At 38.2% G+C, this 21916-nt stretch overlaps 1 protein-coding gene across 3 annotated transcripts in view; it reads right to left on the bottom strand.

The window, feature by feature from the left end:
• The window catches only part of FBLN1 (fibulin 1), an 83376-nt gene that overhangs the window by 59139 nt on the left and 2321 nt on the right, over nt 1-21916 (bottom strand). For all 3 annotated transcript variants that reach the window (XM_080559308.1, XM_080559307.1, XM_080559309.1), the window contains exons 2-3: nt 8974-9073; nt 998-1133 (exon numbers count right to left, since the gene is read on the bottom strand). In XM_080559308.1, coding sequence (XP_080415434.1) covers nt 998-1133; nt 8974-9073 — 236 coding nt within the window. The remainder of the gene's footprint in view (nt 1-997; nt 1134-8973; nt 9074-21916) is intronic.

Genomic DNA, 21916 nt, shown 5'->3' on the forward strand with positions numbered 1-21916 from the left:
AACAACCCCAACTGCCTCATCCTGTCATCATAGGAGAGGTGCCTTTGACCATCCTTGTGGCCTTCCTCTGGACTCGTTGTAATAAGTCCATGACTCATTCTAATAGGTACATGGGCATCAGTGGGGTCTTACTGCCAGAAATATGATCAATCTGGCATTTTAGAGAGCAATTCAACTTGTGAGTTGGACATTGTCTGCCACCCTCTATATAATACTATTTTTTTAATTCTCTTGTATCTTCATAACCACTGAAAGAGATCTGTAATAGGACCAGAACTGTCCATGACTGGGGGTCATGTTCAAAGTCATGATCTTACTAGTGGAACTTTCTTCCAAAAACACTCTGCAGGGTGGTAAGACTATGCTCACTTTCAAGAAAGGAGAGATAAAGACAAGAATAAAGGTGGAGGGCAGGGAACAGACTAACTAAAGATGCCACTGATGGGCATATTTATTCTAATATCAAACCCTGTTATCACAAGCTTATAGATGTATCAAACTGTAAATCAAAGTCATGTCAACTAAGGACATGCACACTAATTGGAATTATAAGTACACTGCAAAGATTAACTTCAATCCTACCCCTTTGGACCACCAATGCTGAAAACCACCAAGTTTGACCTTAGGCCATGAAGCTCTAATGAAAGCTGAGGACTGAATCAAGACTGAGTTTCTCACCCATCCCTTCCTACACTGTTGATGTACTCTCTTCATGCAAAAGTAGTTTCCTAGCCAATTACCCATTTGAGACTTTCCACCCTTTTGCATTTACCATTTGTCTTTTTTAAAATGTAATGAAACAGACTGCTTCACTCAAAGCAGGACTGTTCTCTTAAAGAAGCACAAAGCGGACAGTCAGCAGGGACAAGATGTGTAGGTAGGGAAGAACTGTTTATGTGCATCAGGACTGAGTAAGGTGACCTTCAAGGTCAACCCTTAATACGAATCTGGATAGCCATTTCTTAGCAGATGAATAGAATTAGCTCTGAGATCTCACCTTAAAGTATTCAGCTTCGCAGGTGGAATTTTCACCACTATGTGAGTCACACTCTTCACGCACATTGGCAACTTCGATCCCATCTGAACAGTAGTGCTCCTCCAACTTGCTGCGGCAGCACTGTACCTGAGTCATGCTGATAAGAGGGTGGAAGCAATGGGTTAAGAATGTCATAAATAGGTCAAGAAAAGATAATGCAGCAGGTTTTGACAATGTGCGCTATTACAAGCCTCTGAGAAAGAGGTTCCTATAGACATACATTTTACTTAAAAAGTAAAAATATTCTTCAGACGTGGACAGAAACTCTGGGTGACATGTTTAATACTGTTAAGGTAGTATGTTTAAGACAATTAAACTGTCTGTCCACCTTACAGTCTCTCACAACAAATTATTAAGTAAATGGATAACTTCAACCACATTTGACACTGGGCACTATCTCTAGGACGCTGCATTCTTGTAAGCTTTATCACAACTGGTGGCTGAACAGAGGATGGCAGGAACCCAATCAATGCTCCTACTATAGAAAGGAGAAGTCAGGCCCTGGACATTGTGAGAGCCTGCAATCCTGAGACCACTCTATCCCAGCGCCTGCTTCCCCTTGCTCAAACAAGTACAACACACTGAAGGCAGCTCAGAGCATTGCCCTGTGGGAGAACTGGACATACATGGAGAATTGAAGGTATCAAGGAAAGTCACAGTAAGAAACAGAGTGTACTGCAAGAAAGTGGTAAAGAAAGACAATGGAGCAGGAAACTAAGCTTTGTTAGTTCCACTGCTCATAGAATCATTTTATCCCCGTTTCAGTGAATGAATTGAAAACACTATCTCTAACTCCTTCCTATGGAAAAAAAAATCTGAGTGAGGAGGCTTTAAACTCTTCCACTCCTGTCATTATTCCCACTCAAGGAGATGTCTCCCCTCTCTCCACTCTTTTCTTATGTGCAACTGTTGACTAGCATTGTGGGTGGATCTTGCAGCTTAAAGCTCTTCCACCACTACCTCCTGTAAGAAACACTGGGGAACAGGAAAAAAAGTTAAAGAAAAGAAACAAATCAGATTACATATACAAGTATATAAGCATATCCATCTGTTTTCTGATAATGCTGTGCCACTGAGAATAAAGTTCCATGAGTTGCTAGGGAGAAAGGAAACTATCCAAAAGGTAATCCAAGCTGATAAATTATATTTCTAGTACAACCAAGGCACTTAAAAGGCATGCCCAGCTATGTTAAAGCTCTACAAGAAATGTTCAGATGGACCCTATAAATGCACTTTTATACCCACTGGCTTGGGAAACCTTACAACATCTTACAGACCAACAACGTTGAATACATTATCTTCACTGTTAACAATATTCACCATCTTTCTTTCCCCTCAACCCTGTTAACTTCAACTCATGAGAAAAATCTTTTCAAGGGTTACTAGAAATACATAAGATTGTGTATAGATATTCAGTAAGCCAATACCCTTTACTCTTAAAAATTCTTTTTTCACACTGTCAGAAATTTTGGAGGTAGAAGGAAAAGAGTTTAGCTGCACTACTGAACTGCATGCTTCTCCTGTTGTCATCTGCAAGAAGTAGCTTCCTGTGAATCACTCCTAAAGGAGTTTCACTGCTCTCGATGACCATAGGATGAGCTTTTAGCTCCCAGGGGTTATAAGGGAGCCACTCTGTGGCCAAGCCATCCAGTCCAGCCCCCTAAAAGCAGGGGACACACAGGGCTCAGATTCTGCTTCCCTGTGCATACTGGTGATGCGAGGATATCAAGCTACATTCCTGAAGATTCACAATTCTTATTTACTGGATTTTGTAATGCTCTGACTGTGCAGTTCTCACTTGGACAAAAACAGCTACAGGATTTCAATGCATAGGAACAAAAACTAGGTTAAGTTCATGAACAACTTATTCAAAAATAGACTCTAAAGTCATAGCTAGAAGTTATGCCCAGGACGGTAACTTGGCAGAATATATGAAGTTTTTGATATTTGATTTAGTTCAATTTTGGAAGAATATGCAGTTTTTTTGTTGCTGAGATTCCCTCTGAAGCAGAGTTTCCATTCCCTGCCCAGCTCCGGGGTGGTCTGCCTGTCGGGACTCTGGAAGCCTGTGAAACCTGAACTTCAAGCCCAAGAGTGTGAGAGCTGAGACTTTCCAGCTCCTTTAGCCCTCCAAGTCCTGTTGAGGATAGGGATATTAGCCATGGATAAACAAACAAACAAACAGCAGCAGTTTTTCAGTAGATCTGTTTGATTTCCAGTGTGGCTTTTTTTTTTTTTCTTCAAATACAAGTCATCTCTTTGAAATCCCAGACAAATTGGCAATTCCAACCAAAACAAGTAAGTTTCTCAAAATGTTTCCCACAGCTGTATTCGTCATGTGGCCCACCCCAACCGTAACAAGGAATTAAACATCAATTGAATGGAAATTCTAGATTAAAATACCATTTGTTCATTCTCAGAACAACAACAATAAAATCACACTTCGTTGCCCAAATCCTACAGTGAAATTGCATTGGTAGCAAATGTTGCTTGAGACTGTAAGCACTTGTATGACTATAATAGAGGAAGAAATCCTTGAAAAATGGTAGAGAAAAATGCTACAGGAATCTGTACAGTACTGATCTCACAGTTGTACTTTAGTGTGCCCAGCTGACCACCCTTTTCCCTTTGCACACTGGCTCCCATGCTGATAGTCTCTATAGCATGTCACCAGAAGCAATTTAGACTACAAGACATTTGAGATTAAGATTATCCCTCCCTACCTGTTCAAAATTGTGTGTCCCCTTAGATTAGACCCTAATATAATCCATACTCACTTTCTGCTTCACAGCAGAGTAAAGGAGCCATCTCTAATGCTAATCAGACATCAAGATTTGTCTCTTCGTGTAATACCTTTTAACTCTTCCTGTGTAATTTCTCTAAAAAGAGAGAAATTTAAAGGAAAAACAGGAAAGTACTTATTTAATTAGTCCTAGTAAATAAAAAAAGCCAAAGGCTACTCCATCCTCATGTGCCATATTCTGTTTTTCAGTTAAAACAGTGTAACAGAACTTTACTGAACTAATTACTTATAATATGTATTTACAATATGGCTGAAATATTACTAGGATTAAAAATAGTAAATATGGGATATCTAGGAGCAGGCAGCCTCATAACTGACATTCACTCAGGATATTTGAGCTAAAATAATTCATTTTCTGGTCTTTGAAAGATGGATTTTATTCATGGCTCACTAACAGACAGAAATCACTCAGACCTTTAAAAATACTTATTTTTTGTTGTAGATGCTCTTTTAAAATTCAAATTATTTCATTACTACATAATTTGATTATAAATCAAGTTAAGAAATTGTTTTTCATATTTTCACTTTTGCTTTCTGTTAAAAGTTAACAAATTTTAAGCTACATGTCCATTTACCTCCACAATCCTTTCATCTTTCCTAAATCACTGCTAAAATAGTACAGATTTCCTAATCACCTATATTTCCTTTCATTTTACCTTTATTATAATTATCCTTCCTAGAGGATACACTCCTCAAACAGCAAGGATTTCCTAATCACCTATTTTTTCTTTTATTTCTTTCCATAAAAACATTAAAACTTAACTTTGCTTTGAAAACAATTTTTCCTTTTTTTTCACCCTAATTTAGACAACAAAACCCCTTCACTATCCCCTGCCTTTCTCCTGCTTATTAGCCTGTCTTCAAACTATACAGGTGCTATTCATGTGCATAACGGAAGGCCTTTGACCAAATATATTAGAAATAAACTAAACTAACAAAAAAAGGCATGATTCCACTCCAGAATTATTTCGCCAAGACAAGCTGACTCTTCCACCCTTGGACCTTTCAGTTCAAAATTTAACATGCAACACAAGGGAACTCAGGAAAATGAAGAGCAAGAGCAAGACCTGGTACTATGACTGATACAACATGGCAAGTGAAAATACTAATGTGCCACAACAATTAAAACCATATATTTGATCATATGTTGTAAATCAGCAAGGGACTCAAGTAAAAATTAGTGATTTTATAATCTTCAAAGTTAATCAGCTGCAACCTATATCTAAACTGTAATTTACTTGATAGAAGTTTTCCTAAAGGAAAGAGGTAAATTTATATTGATGCCATATTTTACATACGGAAACAATACTGTTAACTTTGTGGCAGAGAAAGGACTGACTGGTTTTATTCATGAGGTGAAGTTAGCAAGTTATCCTAAATGAGTGGCAATAAAACCCTGACAATATAGCATAGTGTCCTTCTGTCCCTCTGACTGTGAAGCCAAAAATGGCTGGGAGGCACACTTAGCAAGCTATAAGCAAGCTATATAAGGTAATAACTAAAGAATACAAATGCTCCAAAAATAACTTTAAAGATCTTTTTCAGACACAAAACTGTGATAACTTTCATGTCCAAAGCCTCAGGCTCTTCCAGGCATACAATGGCATAAATCGATAAATGTCTATCAGCAGTTAAACATCTGGTTCCTATCCCTCCAAATGCTCTTGTCATACTACTTCCTTGTGTTCCCATCTTGAGTCTGCATTCAAGGACTGCTACTTGTCTGCTTGGGAACATGGATCACCTTTTTGCTCTATTTTGGCAGAGCACCTAGCAGAGTGTTGTGTACCTTCTTCTTCTGCACATTCCTGCAACACTAATAATGAATAATGTTATTCCAAATGTAATTCCGAAAGGACTACACAATGCTAAAGACATGCAATTCTCACATGGAGATATGCTATTTCTGGCCCAGGAACTAAGTTCACTTGCTAAGAGCTCTGGGCAGGGGAACCTCTACATTTTGAAAGGGAGAAGATTTATTGGACAGGTCAAGTTCCAAAAATAAATGGCAGCTGTTTCCTGCTGCTGTGAGTTTGACCATGTCACAAGAAAATGGATGAATGGGCAAAAAGCTGCTGTTACAGCAGCCAAATATATAATTCATTAAAACCCTACACTCACATTTTCTGAGTCATGAAGTCATGAAGGCGTATATAACAATACTGTTACTTTCCAGAGTGATAATGCAATGAGCAATATGCATTTGCGGGTCAAGCAACCACAATAAGAGATTGCAGACATGACTGGACATTACTGGGAACCTTGCTTCAACTTAAATGAAACCCAGTAACAGCAGCCAAGTATACCTTATGAATTCACGTGAACTTCGGACTGACGGCTGGCTCACCTTCGTTGTAGGTCAAGAAAGCAAATATATCTGCAGTCTGAAGTGTCCCATATGCACTAAGTTATGCTGATACAGATGTTAAGTTCCTCAATAACCACACGGGAATTTGGGGGCTGTATCCTGAATAGACACCAAAACCCAGAACCTTCCGCCTGTTTCTAAGAAGCACAGCAGATGCTAGAATGGTAGTACTTGCACGGAAACCCTTCCTGATTCCTATGAATGCACTTTAAATGGTTGGAATCAGGTCAAGTGGTTTCACTTTAATTCAGTAAGGCAGCTTATTCCTCATACAAATAAAAGAAAGGGTGATTTAAAAAGCAAAAGAAAATTCTAGGAGTGGGCCTACTTTGAGGGAAGGACTGAATCTGAGATGCCATTATGTTTTAAATCCTAAACAAAGGATTCAAAAACTGCATGCAATGTCTGCCAGAACACGTACTCACACCCAGCCTGTTCTGTGTTGCATGGTCTTTGCAATGTAACTATGCAAAATCACTTTTACTTCAGTAACTTCATCTCTTCACTTCACAATGTATTTTTCCCTTGCCTTCAACTGCTAACCTTGTGAACCCAAGCTGAACATTGTGCTGGTTTGCGCATGCAGGGCAAAGCAACAAACCTCTGGCACAATTTATTATAGAATTACATAATTTATGGCCCAAGAGGCCATAGTTTTTTAAACATGTTTTTGTTTTGTTTTTTCAGATTGTTTGTCCAACACCATGCTGCACTAGATAGTCAGAAGACCCCAGCTGTGGTTTAAACAACCAAATAAATGACAGACATCACACATCCTGGCCCCCAGCAGCTCCTGTTGTGTAGGTGTCTAAATAGGAAGCAAGCTTTGAAATCTGAAGCTTTTTTTTGAAATCTGTAATAAATAAGTCATCCTGTGCCATATTCTCCTCCTAGACCTCAGCAGATATAATAAATCTGGTTTTGGTTTCACTCATGTTTCTGTGCAATAGGAATGAATGTGCAAAATCAACATTGTTAACCAAGTGTGCTTGCAAAATGAATCATGCTCCCTCACTGATCATTCTGGCTACGGTTATACCAGTAATTAGCAATACAATTTGGCTCTTACTTTTGCGTCTGAAATAGCATCATAAGTGATTCTGCTGTATCTTTCACGGATATGCCAGTTAGCAACCATAACTGGAGTAAAATAATATTGCCATTAAAGAAAGTAGTCAAAGCTGCCAATTTTACTGAGTCATTTTTTAGCATGGAGCCAAGCTTCAGGGGGAGCTATGTTTATTTATGCTACAGTTATGAATAGATGCAACTGAATATATCCACTTCTATTTCTGTCAACTGAGTGCTCATGCCTCTCACAGAATGCTTGAGTTTACCCATCTCTGATTTACCATTATATCACTATAATTTACTTAGTTAGATACCAATTATGCTCAAAACTTAGATGAAGTATTAATAAGCTTTTTTTCAGTTTTCCTAAAAAGTCCTAAAGACTCTCTAAAACAGCAAACTTTGAAAGAATAAATTACAGTTACAGCAGAATCACAATTCACATTAATCAAATTATCATTAAATCATACAGATTCTTGCTCCCAGATTGTTCAAAAAAAATGGTTTCCTGTTTTTCTCGCCTGTTTCGTCTGTAACTCTTCTGACTCTTCAAGTATTTCCTAAATTGGGATTTAAGCCCTATCTGTCAATTCTTCTGCGTAAGAGACTGCCTTTGATGCCAATACAAATGCAAAAGTCAGAAAACATGAACAGACTTGACTGCAAGACTAATTCTTTCCTTAATAATCATTGATCCAACATTTCTACAATTACTGAGATTAAATCACTTTGCAATCCACTCGAGAAGATAGAGGTGGGTAATGCAATGTGCTTTAAATGGAGAGATGTCAAGTCCTCTGTGAAGCTACGCCTCAAACTACCAACCACAAATTGTTAGCTCCACAAATAAAATTAACAAGCTTATTTAATGGCAAAAATAACACAGGCTATCACTGAGAGAAAAAATATGAATGTCTCTAAATCTATAAGAGATTCAGTATAACCAAAATACTACTGTGCTACTAATTTTAACATTTTATTTCATTATTTCATTTGCTAGATAGCAAAAAAGTAATTAGTATCACATTAAATTTCAGTTGAATTAAGAAATTAAGTATTAACTAAAGGTTACTATGTTATACAAATACATTTGACAGAAGTAGGATGCCCTAAGTAACTAGCAATCTTGTGAGTTAAGCTTTAAGCTCTCGAATCCCGAAACACAACTAAGAACTGCAGACAATTACCCATGTGGCACCACACAGAATAAACAGTTTTGAAAGGCTGTTTTACATACATAGTTATGTACGCATGCAATCTGTATATTATTCAAAATGTTATTCATGTACATGATCTGCTGTGTTCCTTGAAAAATTTTTACTCAAGAATTTCAACCTGGGCTAGATTCTCAGTCAGTATCAACTGAAGATGTTCTCCTGACGTTAGCATAGCCATGCTGAGATACATGGAATGTAGGCTGAGTCCAAGTCCTGCAATCAGAGTACAGTGAAAAACCTGACTAAGAGACACAGCACACATCAAACAAGTTAGAGCTGAGTGACTCTGCACAAGACCAATAGCAGAAATTTAAAAGACCTAATGGAATTAAATTTGGTCTTCAGATTTCTCTAAGGTTAGATATGGATTTAGAAAATTTTGTTTTAAGAGCTAGGTGTTTCATACCTGCCATTCCCTCTGTTTTACATGAAAATAAAAATCATAGTATAATAAATAAAATACATAATCATATACCTGCATTCTCTGGACTCAGAAATTAATGGTAGAGAAGTACATATTCTGTTTTTGTTTGCCCATTCAATACCCTTGTCACAGCATTCTTCCATTGAAAGATCTGCAGAAGTGAGGAAAAAAAAACACAATATATTTAATACAACCTTAGTAAATGGCATTGCATCTGCCAATTAGAAGAAAAAGAGAAAGTTCATTCTGCCCTCCCTCATCTACACACAGAACAGTGCTCCCATCCATGGCCAAATGAGGCATCCATTAACACCTTGCAACCAGCCCAAGTACTTGAGTTACTCTGTGAAGCAAACTGGAACTTCCCCTGTCCTTCCAAATAAAGACACAGACCAAGAACTTCTGCAGAAAACAGTTCAGACAGAGTCATGCATAATAAAGGGTTATGTCCAATTGCATTCCTTTATTATCAAAGGTGGCAGTAGCAATAAGGAACCTCCAAAATCCTGAAGAAGACAAGGTAAATCAAATAACTGACTGATATGAGAGACAGATGAATCTCGTTATAAGTAAATTTACAGAACTATTTTTTCCTGAGGTTATTATCTAATTAATATGTTTCACTCAAAAGTGAAATATCTAAATGCAAAAGTATTGTACAGAGAGACAGAAAGCTATATAGTATTTTGATCACTTAATATATGAAAGAAAAATTATATAGATACCAATTGCTACCAACCCTGAAACTCAGAGGAAAAGCATACTTAAGATAATTATTTGTACAGAGTATGATTTTTGTAGAAATCTCTAATTGAAGGAAACTAAATACTGTTAATGAGCTGACAGTCACTACAGGTTTGCTTCATATTCCAAGTGCAAAAGTTCACTGCACAGCAGGTGTATCAGAACTTGGAATAAAACATGAGTCATATTTTCCTATTAATTATCTTGCAGTCCAGATACTGAACAGCTCCTTGTATAACAAATACGCAATCTTTGTTTCATCTGTTTTTGACTGATTGACCTCACGGGTTGCACCCAGGAGTGCTGAGGGAGCTGGCTGATGTCATTGCAAGGCTACTGTCAGTTAACTTCGAGAGGTCATAGTGACTGAGAAAGGTTTCTGAAGAACAGGAGAACAAATGTCCACCCTAGCTTCAAAAAGGGTGGGAGAGAACATCTGGGGAACTACAGGTGTCTGTCAGTGTCCTCTCACTGTCTGGAAAGATGATGGAGAAAATTCTCCTGGAAACTGGTTCTGAACACAAGGACAAGAAAGTGATCAGAAGAAGTCAGGTGGGATTTATGAAGTGGAAATCATGCTTAGACAACCTCTGAGCCTTCCACAATGAGGCGACTAGACTGGTAGATGAGGGGAGAGCAACGGATGCTGTTTACCTTGACTTCACCATGTCTTTTGACACTGTCTCCCATAACATCCTCTTAAACAAAGTGACAGGGTACAGGTTAGGTAAGTAGACAGTGAGGTGGATTGAAAACTGGCTGAACAGCCAGGCCCTGAGCATTGTGGTGAAGTAGCACAAAGTCCATTTGTGGGCAAATCACTAGTGGTGTACCTCAGGGCTCAATACTGGTTCCAGTACTGTTTAACATCTTCATCAATGATCTGGACACTGTGAAAGAGCGCGCCTTCAGTCAGCCCAAAAATGATACAATACTGGGAGCAGTGGCTGATGCACCAGACAATTGTTCTGTCATCCAGTGGGACCTCAACAGGCTGGAGAGCTGGACAGTGAGGAACTTCATGAAATTTAACAAATGGAAATGCAAGTACTGCATCTGGAGAAAAATAGCCCCCTGGCAGCAGTACACACTGAGGGCTAACAAGCCAGAAAGCAGCTCTGTAAAGAAGAACCTGAGTGTCCTGGTGAACACCAAGCTGAACATACGCCAATGACCACCATGACCACCAGTGCATCTGTGGCAAAGACAGCCAACAACATCCTAGGCTGCATTAGGCAGAGCACCGCCAGCAGGTCCAGGGAGGTGACCCTTCTCCTTTATCCAGCACTGGTGAGGCCTTGCCTGGAGTACTGTAGCCAGTCCTGGGCTTCCCAGTTCAAGAGAGAGACTGACTTACTGGAGCGAGTTCAGTGCAGGGCCACGAGCATGACTGATATACTGGAGTATCTTGTATTTGGGGAGGCTGAGAGGGCTGGGACTGTTAGCCTGAAGAAAGCTCGGGGGGGGGGGGGGGGGGCGGGGAATGGCGGTGTTCTGATCAATGTATATAAATACCTGACATGAAGAAGAGGGACAAATGAAGCTTCATCTCAACACAAGAAAGCACTTCTTTACTGTAAGAGCATTCAAACACTGGGTGATCTCAAGAGGTCCCTTCCAACCTACATGACTGATTCTGTGACTCATTCCTTAATGAAAAAATAAGTAAGACCTTTCCATCTGGATGTCTTGGTGCTGCACAGAGGAAGGCAAATCTCATTTAATCATTTTTGAGAGAGAGGCTGAAGTAAAGAAGGATGAAATGATTTGCCCAAATTACACAGCTAGCTGATGGCATTAACAGGGAACGTACATCAGGTAATTCCCACACACCTCTCTCCACTGGATCATTAAATGCCTCACATGATTCCCTCATTCTTAGCTTTGCTCCACACATATCTAAAAGGTACAAAATTCAATAAGCAGCAGCAGTCTGCATTCTGGTAATGGCAAGCATCCATCTCGTCTGGTCCTCCCTGTCCAGTTACAATGCTATTGTTCCCTAGGTTCTTCTGCTGAGTGTTACAGCCTCCCTCCACCTGTCCATGTATCCACATCCTAACCTACTGCAATCAAAATAAGTGGAAATATTATTTAACCTGTTCATGACCACATTTATTCTGACACAGACCACAAGGAACTTATAGGAGTACCTCAACTGGTATATCTTCATACATGGAGCAATAAAGAGCAGCCGAAAGCAATTAGAGAACATAAGCCTCCCCAGTATCACAGTTGCTTGCAGAGAACAACCTTTTTTCCTGACTAGTGATGATAATCCAACAATTCAAAGCAAAAGGGAAAAAAGTTTAATAAGATTTTGGATGCATCAATCATCTAAATGTTGGTACCCTTAAGGCATTTACCAGCTCTACTGTGCAAAGCTCTTGACTACTGAGCACATTTCTGGCTATCCCTTTTTAGGAAAGATTAAATCAAAATGGAAAATGTATTAAGAAAAGCTAGGAGGATGGTCAGGAGAAAAAAAGCCCTGTTATATGAGGAGAGGCTGGAAGAAGTAGACCATTTTAAGCCTAGATAAGTAGAGCTTGCGAAAGGATGTGGTTCCCCATCAACAAATATTATAGCAGTAAACAATAATCAAAATTATGGGATCAAGTAAAAAATCATTATATTTCCAAATGGAATTACATTAAATGTTAGTTTATTACACAGCTCTGTACTCATTGACCTAGGTCATCCTTCTAGTCTTACTTATATACCCAAAATATTGGTCAAAACTCTGTCATCCTGAAGTCAAGGCAGCGTTTCTTTTGAATTCCTCAGTGTGTCCAGAATTCATGCCAGTGTCTGAAAGCTAATTGTAGCTTATAATGACACAGAGAAAATCTGTCTTGTAAATAAATATCTCCCTGTGGTGAAAGACATACATTTGTGTCTGATCTGTTCTTTGGGAATAGGGACCCTGTCTGGTGCTCTCTGTTTGCCAGCGTACTGCTAACAAACTTTTCATGCATCAAATCTCATACAATGTGTTACAAATAACTGTGTTTTTTAGTGCTGTTGTCTGCAATTAATCCTATCCGTGTTGAAAAATGATGCACAGTTAACTAAAGTGCAGAGCTGGCTGCAGGTTTCTGCAGGGCTTTATACAAATGGGTCTTTAGCCAAGTTCCTCCCCAGAAGGACAATCCCTGGCTCTGGACACTGATTCTTCCCTCCCAGCTCTGGCAACACACCTCTACTCCAACCAAATAACTCAAGAATTCAAAGCAGGCCAAGCTAAGCAACCTCGTCTGTAGGAGTGTATCCAGACAAAGGAGGATTTCGGATAGATTGTTGAGGGAGAACTGTGGTCCAGGCTCATTTTTTTTTTTGTGACATCACAACTCATATCCTCCAAAGATCCTGCCAAAACTCTCTTGAGAATAGAGGGAAGTGAAAAACAAGCAGTAAAAAAAGGACTCCACCCTCAAAGCCATTCTTCTAAAACATAACAATAAAAGAGTGAAAAACATTTTCTCTAGCTTTGCAGTTTGTCTTTTAAAAATGGTCATTTGTGGACCAAGCTCTACCCTTTCAAAAATCTCTGAAAGTATTTGCCTCATACTTCCAGGTTCAACTTGTGACTGCACTGGAATTTATTCTAACCTTCTGGCATTAAGAGTTGTTAATGATTATTTTGAAAGAGGATAGACTTCTCATCTTGTAACTGTATTTTTCGAGTACTGTGGATTGAACCGTACATGTGCATATTCATGTGGCTCCCAGGTGGAAATCTTTGCGCAAGCAGTTCATACTGAGGCTATTCGTGCCTTCTTGCACCCTCTTCAGGGGAACCAACAGCATGGGGCAGCCATGGCTTGCCCTCAGTTCTCATAACCACAAGCTCATCATATGGAGCATCTGGAAAGGAGGTAGTAGAAAGCAGACAACAGGAACTATCCCAACAACATCTCAGAGAATCTCACTTACTGCATAAAAAAAGATGGTTCTTTTTTGTCTGAATGTAACCATGCAGCTTTTACTGGCAGTTGACTGATTGGCTTGTGGCACCTCTCAGTGTTGGAATGCCAGAGATGTTCAAGTACAAATTACAGTATTGCTTTTCTGAACCTGGTGCCCCTTCAAACTGTTTTGCCAAGTGCATAATGTTTCATGCAAGTCAGCCAGAGAAATCTCAGGCATCTGAGAGACAAAACATTTCTGGGAAAGGCTGATGATATTGTCTGTGTTCAGATGAAATATGCACTTCTATTTGGAGCGAAGAACCCTACAGAAAAGTTGTAACATGCAGGAATACACTGTGTGGTCCATTTTGTATGCTTGTGATGCAATTGTTCAGCTTTTTGATATCATGAGACAGAAAGATATGAAGATAAACCCAGGATCTGTTAAGATGGTAACATTTACCTTTCACAGATATAGGGATTTTGCAGGCTAATTTACTGATTCAGGACAAAATTCAAGCCTACTTTGGATAAAATCAAATGCAGCTTCATCACGGTCTTATCCCTGTAAAAAAATACGTGCAGCAGGGCATCCAAGAGAACTTGAGTTGTGAAAATTGTACATGCTAGTATGGCAACAGCTAGGATCCCTGTCATGACGTTAAAGAGGTATGTGTAGTATTCTGACAGAAATTTCAGGAGTCCTCTTCAGGGAAGAGTACAGTAGAAACACAGCTGGAACTCAGGTCTCTATTTTTAGGAAAGCTGTCATCAATAAGACTTATCAGATAAAACGCAATTAAGGGACACAACTTAAAATGTTTTGTGCGCATGATGCATTCATATGCTAGCTCTATGCCGACACAGACAAAAAGTGTGTGCATATGGTAGTTTTAAAAAAGGTTGATTTCTAATCTTAACAGGACTGCCATACTGTGGAGGAGTTCAAAGCAAGAAATGTGGTCAAAATCTGTATAACTTTAGAATTATATGATGTAATAATTGCTTATTCAGCTGCTACAGTGAATATTTTTTGCAAAAGAAAGATAAGCTTTAGAACGTTATCCAAAAGCATGATTCCTGGAATGAGAAACCCTGAATTGCTTCTGGGAATCGTGCAAAAAGTAAGCAAGAGTAAAAGGGAATGGACAATTTTCATGATACTAGCTTTCCAGACCAATCAAAAAGGGTCAGATTTTTTAAGTAACACTGTAATAGCAGCTATTCTGTACAGCTGCACTGCTGATGGAAAAGCCCATGTACAACCCAGGATTAGATAGCTGTTCATTACACAGTGCTGATCTATGGAACAGTTATAAAACTGTTACCACTAATTATAATATCAAACCAAAGCTACACCTCAGTAACAATAGGCTTATCAAGCTAGTGGTAGCAAAGCTTTCCAGCTCTTCAGAACAAGTGATGTGACCGTCATATTCATTACCTTCCCCGTCACATAACCAGCTGTAGTTGGGAATACATTGGGAAGTAAATCCAGGTCAAGGTCCCTACTCCTTACTAAGGCATTTTCAATCTTTTAAGCACATTAATTAACTTTATAAAATGTGGTGCAGATCTTGCCCTTTACTCAATTTATTCTGTAAGAGACTCAGCACTCTGGAATGCAAGAAAACAGAACATGATTATCACTTCTCAGCATGTGCAGATATGATACAGACAGCAGATGGACTCTGTGAAAGCTCAGCACTAGTCCAACATGTTTCAGTAACAGTACGTCATCCAGAATTTCTGGAACTCAAGCTTACAACAGACATGCATTGGTTTAGGTTACCAATAAGAAAAATATTTTTTACTTTTACAGTGTACCTTTCTGAGGAAACCTTTCTTTTCTCGTTAAGAAAAAATTCTCTTACCACTGGTGCTCATCCATCTAATTGCCAGCTGAAAAAAAAATGCAAGGCTATGTACAGAATTTGATCCTCAAATTGACAAGATGACAATCTGTGTTATTCAGGGCTACATTCCTTGTCTTCTGACCTCCCTTTGCATCTGTACTCTTCGGACAGACACAGAGAAACAGCATATCCCCTTGGCCAAGGCTTTACTGTGCTTTGGGTTCAGGGCAGACAGGCTGTGCTTGACCTGGTCTGCCACTGCCAATACCAATTACTCCTGAAACTATGACACCTGGCTAATACTAGGTCAACAAGCCAGCTGCCTTTGGAGCAGAGGTGGCAGTCCAAGTGCTGGCATCTGGGATTTGTAGTCTTGATTTTTTGGCTGTCCTTATAACAAATTGTAGAAATGCTCTTTCTGGCAATGAAAACACACTCTGGACAGCCATATACGGCATCAAATAAGACAGAGAAATGTTTACACAAGGGGAGCTAGCCGACTTGAAAGGTCTAACTGATAACAGAGTAACATGACAACTACTGCCTTGTTGCATCCTGAACTTGAGTGTAAACCTAGGGATTAGGCACAGAATAAAGGGTAGAGGAGACCTGAAACTATGAAGCAGACATCCACACAACAGAAAATCTGGCCTCACAAGTCCCTGGAAGGAATGCTTTGAATTAAGAGCAATGGAGTGATGCAGGAAAGCATACCATCCTCAGCACGACATGGTGTATTTGCTGGATCTCTTCAGACTAAAGTTGGAATTAAGATGCCCTTTCTCCTTTTCACACATAGAGAAACAAATAACATGAATGAATGCTTTTACTCCTCCCAAAGAATCTTCTCTACAGCTCTGTGAGAGACATATCAAGCCCTTCTGGCAAAAATATGAGTGGGTAGAGAAAGGAGTGAGTTGGGGGTTTAAAGGAAAAACTGGGAGTAAAATTATTTCAGGATTATTTCAGGATTATTTCAGGATAGCTGACATTGCTAAGAAAACCCAGTTAGCATACTAACAAAAGTAGCAGCACCCTAAAGGAAATGCCTGGTATGTTAGTCTGTTTAGTGGTTGGTTTTAAAACAGCCAACATTTTACTGGAAATTTCCTTAGCTCTGGAGAACACTCATTTATTGGGAATGTAGCTCTGGTAGTACCAGCAGTGGCCATCACACAATTAGGGGGATTTTTCAGATATGGCCAAACCTCAATTTATAAGCTGTCTGCTTGCAGTCTATAAAAGAAGCTATTAAAATTGTTGATGGTGGCAGCTGGTGATGAGGTAGCTGATGTGTTTGGTGATACGGACAAGCCTAAGGGAGGCAATGCTATAATGCAACATGCCTTATTTCCTCTGGCAGGGAAAGTAACTGCTTTAAGTGTGAGTTTTTTATATTGCCTAAGGTCTAATAAAAAAATCATTCAAAAAAGGGAGGCAATTGGCTACTCAAAAATTACAAAAGGCTCCACCTTTTGCAGGAAAACCATAAGGTATCCTATATGCACATCAAAAAACTATAGAAAATAGGGATGAAGGAGCCCTCTCTTTTATCTTGTCCTACCTAATACTCTCACGCAGAACTGATAAAATGTGATCAGTTCTAGGCAAATTTCTATTTAGTTGTTCATAACAATAGCAAGTGAGACTGCTTCCACAACCTCTCTATGCAATGTGCTTGTATTTCAAATGTCCTTACTGGCAGATAATTTTTACTACTATATTACCTTACTGTCCACTGCAAAAGACCATTTAAACCCACTGTTTCCATTACTACCTCAAATAGACAAGCTCTTACACACCTCAACCACCTTCTGGATAGCTGAAGCCTGAAAGTTCACCCAGATGTCTTCTCTGTGAACAAATTAACTTGAATTTTTTCATCATGCAAATAATGAAATTACTTCACACAAGTTGATAATCCTAAGGCATACCTTTTCTTTCTCATTTAGGAACAAATTATCTTCTCTTGATTTCTCCTTTCAAATCTTCAGAAAATATGTCACTGAGAAGTTTTATATAATGTGTTATAATTCATTTATTAGTAGTCCTGTTCATTTGTTTAAAGCCATGATCATGGTATGTACTGTAGTAAATGACAGTCTTTAGACAGACCTCAAATAACTTTGGATCAAGTGCAAACATACACATACATTTAAATTAAAGCAACTGAAATAGGAAGGATATGAAAACATAACTGGGCAGTGCGTCTCAGAGTGTAAAACACATTTATGCTCAAACACTCCTGTAATTTGTCATGTAAAATGGTTGCAGGAAAATCAATTTCATACTGGGATCTCTCTATTTTCTTCTGACCAGAAAATCAGCAATAATAATAACGTTTTTATATACTGCTTAAGTGAGATATATCTACTCTGTAAGCACTGTTATTGCAAATAAAAGATAAAGACAGACAATGATAAAAGATTCTAATATTGTACTGCTGCTATATTTAAAGAATAGTCTGGAAAGACTATATAGATGGGCACATCTATACAGCACAACGAGACAAGGTTCAAGCAACTAATAAACTTGGAAGGAACCCGTAGGCTTTACAAAGTAGGAACAAAATAAAGATTAATTTCTCCTATATATTTATATAGCAATGATTTAGGAAAAGTTCTCTTTTCGAGACATTTCTAAAACTCTGTCTTACATTAGATTTTCCTCATTATTCAAACTCTCTCTATATATATTGAGCTACAAGTTGATATCTACCTCTTCCAGGTTTTCTTCCAAAGTATTGACATTAGAAGTACTCAGTACTCTAAGCCTGGAGCTCAGACAGTGCTACGACCTTCAAAGCTAGAAGGCAGTAATATTTCAAACAGTTGTAGTGCTGGTAGCATTTGCATGATGTATCATTCCAGTGCTTAGTAAATACTAGGAAATGTCCTAAGAAACCTCAAATATATCAGTCAAAGTATTTCTATATCCCCACGCTTACTTTGGCATTTCTTTAGGTATTGCTTTCTCTACTACTAAGCTCAAGGTCTCAACCCAGATTTTGACAGTACTGAAGTGAACCCTTTAGCAAAGAATGCTTTATATGCTTGTGCAGCATGGGTTGTTTGTGGATGCTACCGTAATTCAGAAAATAGTATGACTCCAACGTACTTCCTGTACTTGTGTGGAAAATACCCAAACCTTCATCAACTCTTCTAGAAGGAAAATTAGAAACAAATTGGAATAATTGAAATGAACTCAAATGAAAATTCCTGAGAATTTAGAAATTCTTATTCAGTTCCTTTGTAAGATCCAACAACACATACTTGAAATCTGGAGGGCAATTTCTCAAAACCTTTAATAAGTCTAAAGTAGGCTATGCTAAGCACAAAGCAGAGACAGGGGACGCATAAGTGCTGAGAAGAAAAAAAAAGTGTTTAAAAAAAATGTAAAAAGTGAAGGTGAAAAGCTTCATTAACTGCATTAGCTGAAGATGTGCCAGTGTATTGAGCAAAGCATTAGCACTGGAGTTTGTTGTATCCTGTCAAACAGAGAAGAATTTCAACACAACTCTTACTGAAGCGTCCTAGTATCTTGCCAAGAGATGATTTCAGCAGGACAAGAATCATCACCCTGTCTGATAAACAGGCAGGTCACTGTCACAATTTTTCCTTTATTGTATGCGCTCTCCCTGTCACTGTAAACTAACCAGTACAACACCTTTGTAGACACTACTGGACTATTCCTTCCCCAGCTACCTGACACTACCCTGAATGTTTCTAAATTGATTTTTACTTACAAAATATTATGCCCAGGAATTCTTTACATTCTTCTAGGGCTCTTCACTGATCTGTATCAACCTTTCCTCTCCTTCATATTCTGTCTTTTTGCTTCATATGTCCCCTTCCAATGTTTTTGTTCTTGCTCCTGTTGACTCCTTCATATACTTTTTTTTTTTTTGAACATTTTCTGGACAACGTTTCTATTATTTCTTACCCTGCAGAGTCTTCTCAGTCTTCTGGCTCCACTATTACATTTTATCTTGGAGCAGTGTTATTCACTCTCCCAGTTTTATTACCTGTAATGACTCAACTATTAAAATCTAAGCTCCTGACCTACTTCCTTCCATCTAATTTACATGTATATACATGTGCTTGACTTTTCCCGAGTGCTTTACAGAAATGTTTGTCTATTCCAGCTAAAAAGATCAGCTAATTTTTTTTCTTCCTTAACTTTATTCATTTTCCTTATTCACTGTTAGCCATCACTTTTTGCTAACCGTATTCATGAACTTTTGTTCATTTACCTTTTTCATACTAAACCATTCTATCCCACCAAGAAAATTCTCACCCATGCCATGATTTTTTAATTCAGATTTCAACTCTCTCTTTCTTGACCTTCTCCATCTCATCCCCTTGTACTCTTTACAGGTATTCTCTACAACTAGTAGACCTATAATCTGCTTACTGAATTGATTTTGCCACCTACTTCTTATGGTCTAACCGTAACTCCTGAAATCAAATTTATATTCTTTTATGGTCCCAGGTAACTATTTCTGTGAAGTTCTGGAAGAGCTATGACCAATCCTTCATTTCAGAAAATGTTAATAAAAATATTGTTGAACTTAAGTTGGTCTTAAGGCAACTATTTATTAAAAATGTGTAGAGTTGATTTGAAACTTGCAGAATGGGCTGAAGCGCTAAAATAAATAAATAAATTTTGAAAATCCATTGACCTGCTATCAGATTTTGCCTGAAATCTGACAGAATAGTATAAATATGCTGCAGTAACTTGATAAGCTAGTTTATGAATTTTCATCTTGGATTTCACTAACATGTCTGCTTTCAATTACACAGATGAAAAACAAGCATTTAACATTTTACTCTTCCCCTGATTGCAATAAAATGTCATGCCAGAAAGTGGACTATTAAAAGGAAATTCAAGTGAAAACTAATTTAGAGATAGCACTCAGGTTTCAGAATTAGACTTTTTGTTGGTATGTGATTTTTAGAGAGATATTATCTATGACAGCAGGCAAGAAAGAACAAACCTAGCCTTTTCTAAGCCCTACCTCCACCCATATACTTGTTATAAATTTACTTCTATAAAAGCACATGTAAAAGCCATGGTCTTAAAATAAAACTCATTCCACACACTCAGTGGAACATTTTCTTTTATTACAAACTATAAGCTCACCCTGAATAGCCATGTTTCCAGATGTTTAGTGAGTTAAACTGTCTGTGTCTGTAGTACCAAGACATGCCAAAGACACAGCTAGAGGATGAACTGTTCATACACTGACTGGACATAATGATGTGAGTAATCCATCTTTTTCAGCAGAGACGGTAGTTTATACCAAGGCAAATTTTTTTGTAACAAGAATGCAATGTTTACAGGAAAATCAAGTTGTGTTATACAGCCTAGCAGGTTTTTAAGATCCTTACTCTTGCAAAGAATTACATGCATAACTATCTTCACGTGCATTGGGCAGTTCCCCTTAATCCAGACTCTTCTTTTTTCAGAATGAGGACTACTGATTAATAGATACTGATGATTCACTAGTAAGGAAAAGCAATTAGAAAACTGACAGAAACAAGCTTAAGAGGAAGTTGTATTTCAGAAATATGTTGCTATAGCAACTTGGCAATTGTATCTTTAAAGCCCTCTGGAGATCATCTTCACCCCAAGCCCCTTGATACTAGGTGCACAGAGGAATACAGACTCTGCCCCAAAGAGCATACACTTGAATAACATGAATTCACTATGTAGTTTCTCTATTGGCCTGCAAAACACAGATGGCCTTGTGAAATAATGCAGAAAAGTTATCTTACAGCAACTACGATTGCTAGTAATTACTAAAGCATATTCACATTCTCAAAAAATATTTAACCTCAGCAGTCTACTCTTCAAGAAGTAGTGTCCTAGAAAAGGTTTCTTATCTGCTTTTAAACATCCAAATCTAATTTTATCCAAGTTACTGTTTTCAAAATTCTAAGGATGCAGAAATTCACAGTGAAATTAGAGTATTGATCTTTATTTGAGACTAGAGACCTAATGTACCTTTTATCACCAAATTTGTCTATACTTTGTGATAACAACTTTTGAAAACTTGAACTTATCTAATTACTTAGAGTTTTTCTAAAAAGTAGTGCACTAGTTAAGGCTAAAGGTACACTGCATTACAAAGTAAAGTTATTTAGTGTTTCACAATAATGGTGAAAATTACTATGTCCCTTCAGTGCATCACAGTCACAAATTTGCTGATGTACCCTGTTGTCTGAAAGAAAGTAGGCGTTATCCTGGGATTTTAGCACTAAACATTGCTTTCTTAAGCTTCTTTATTCTGTTCTTCCTTTTTTTAAAAGAAGCGGCTAACACCTCTGTGTCAAAAGCAAAATATCTGTGACAAGTGCTCTGCAATATACAAAAATATAAGAGCTAAAATACTGCAACGATACGAAATAATTTACTTCACTGGCTTTTGTCTGCGGCTGTTAAGCCAATACCAGGGACCATACGTTTGTAAATGCTTGCCTG

Source organism: Anser brachyrhynchus (assembly GCF_964034855.1).
Source record: "Anser brachyrhynchus genome assembly, chromosome: 1".
Classification (NCBI taxonomy): Eukaryota; Metazoa; Chordata; class Aves; order Anseriformes; family Anatidae; genus Anser; species Anser brachyrhynchus.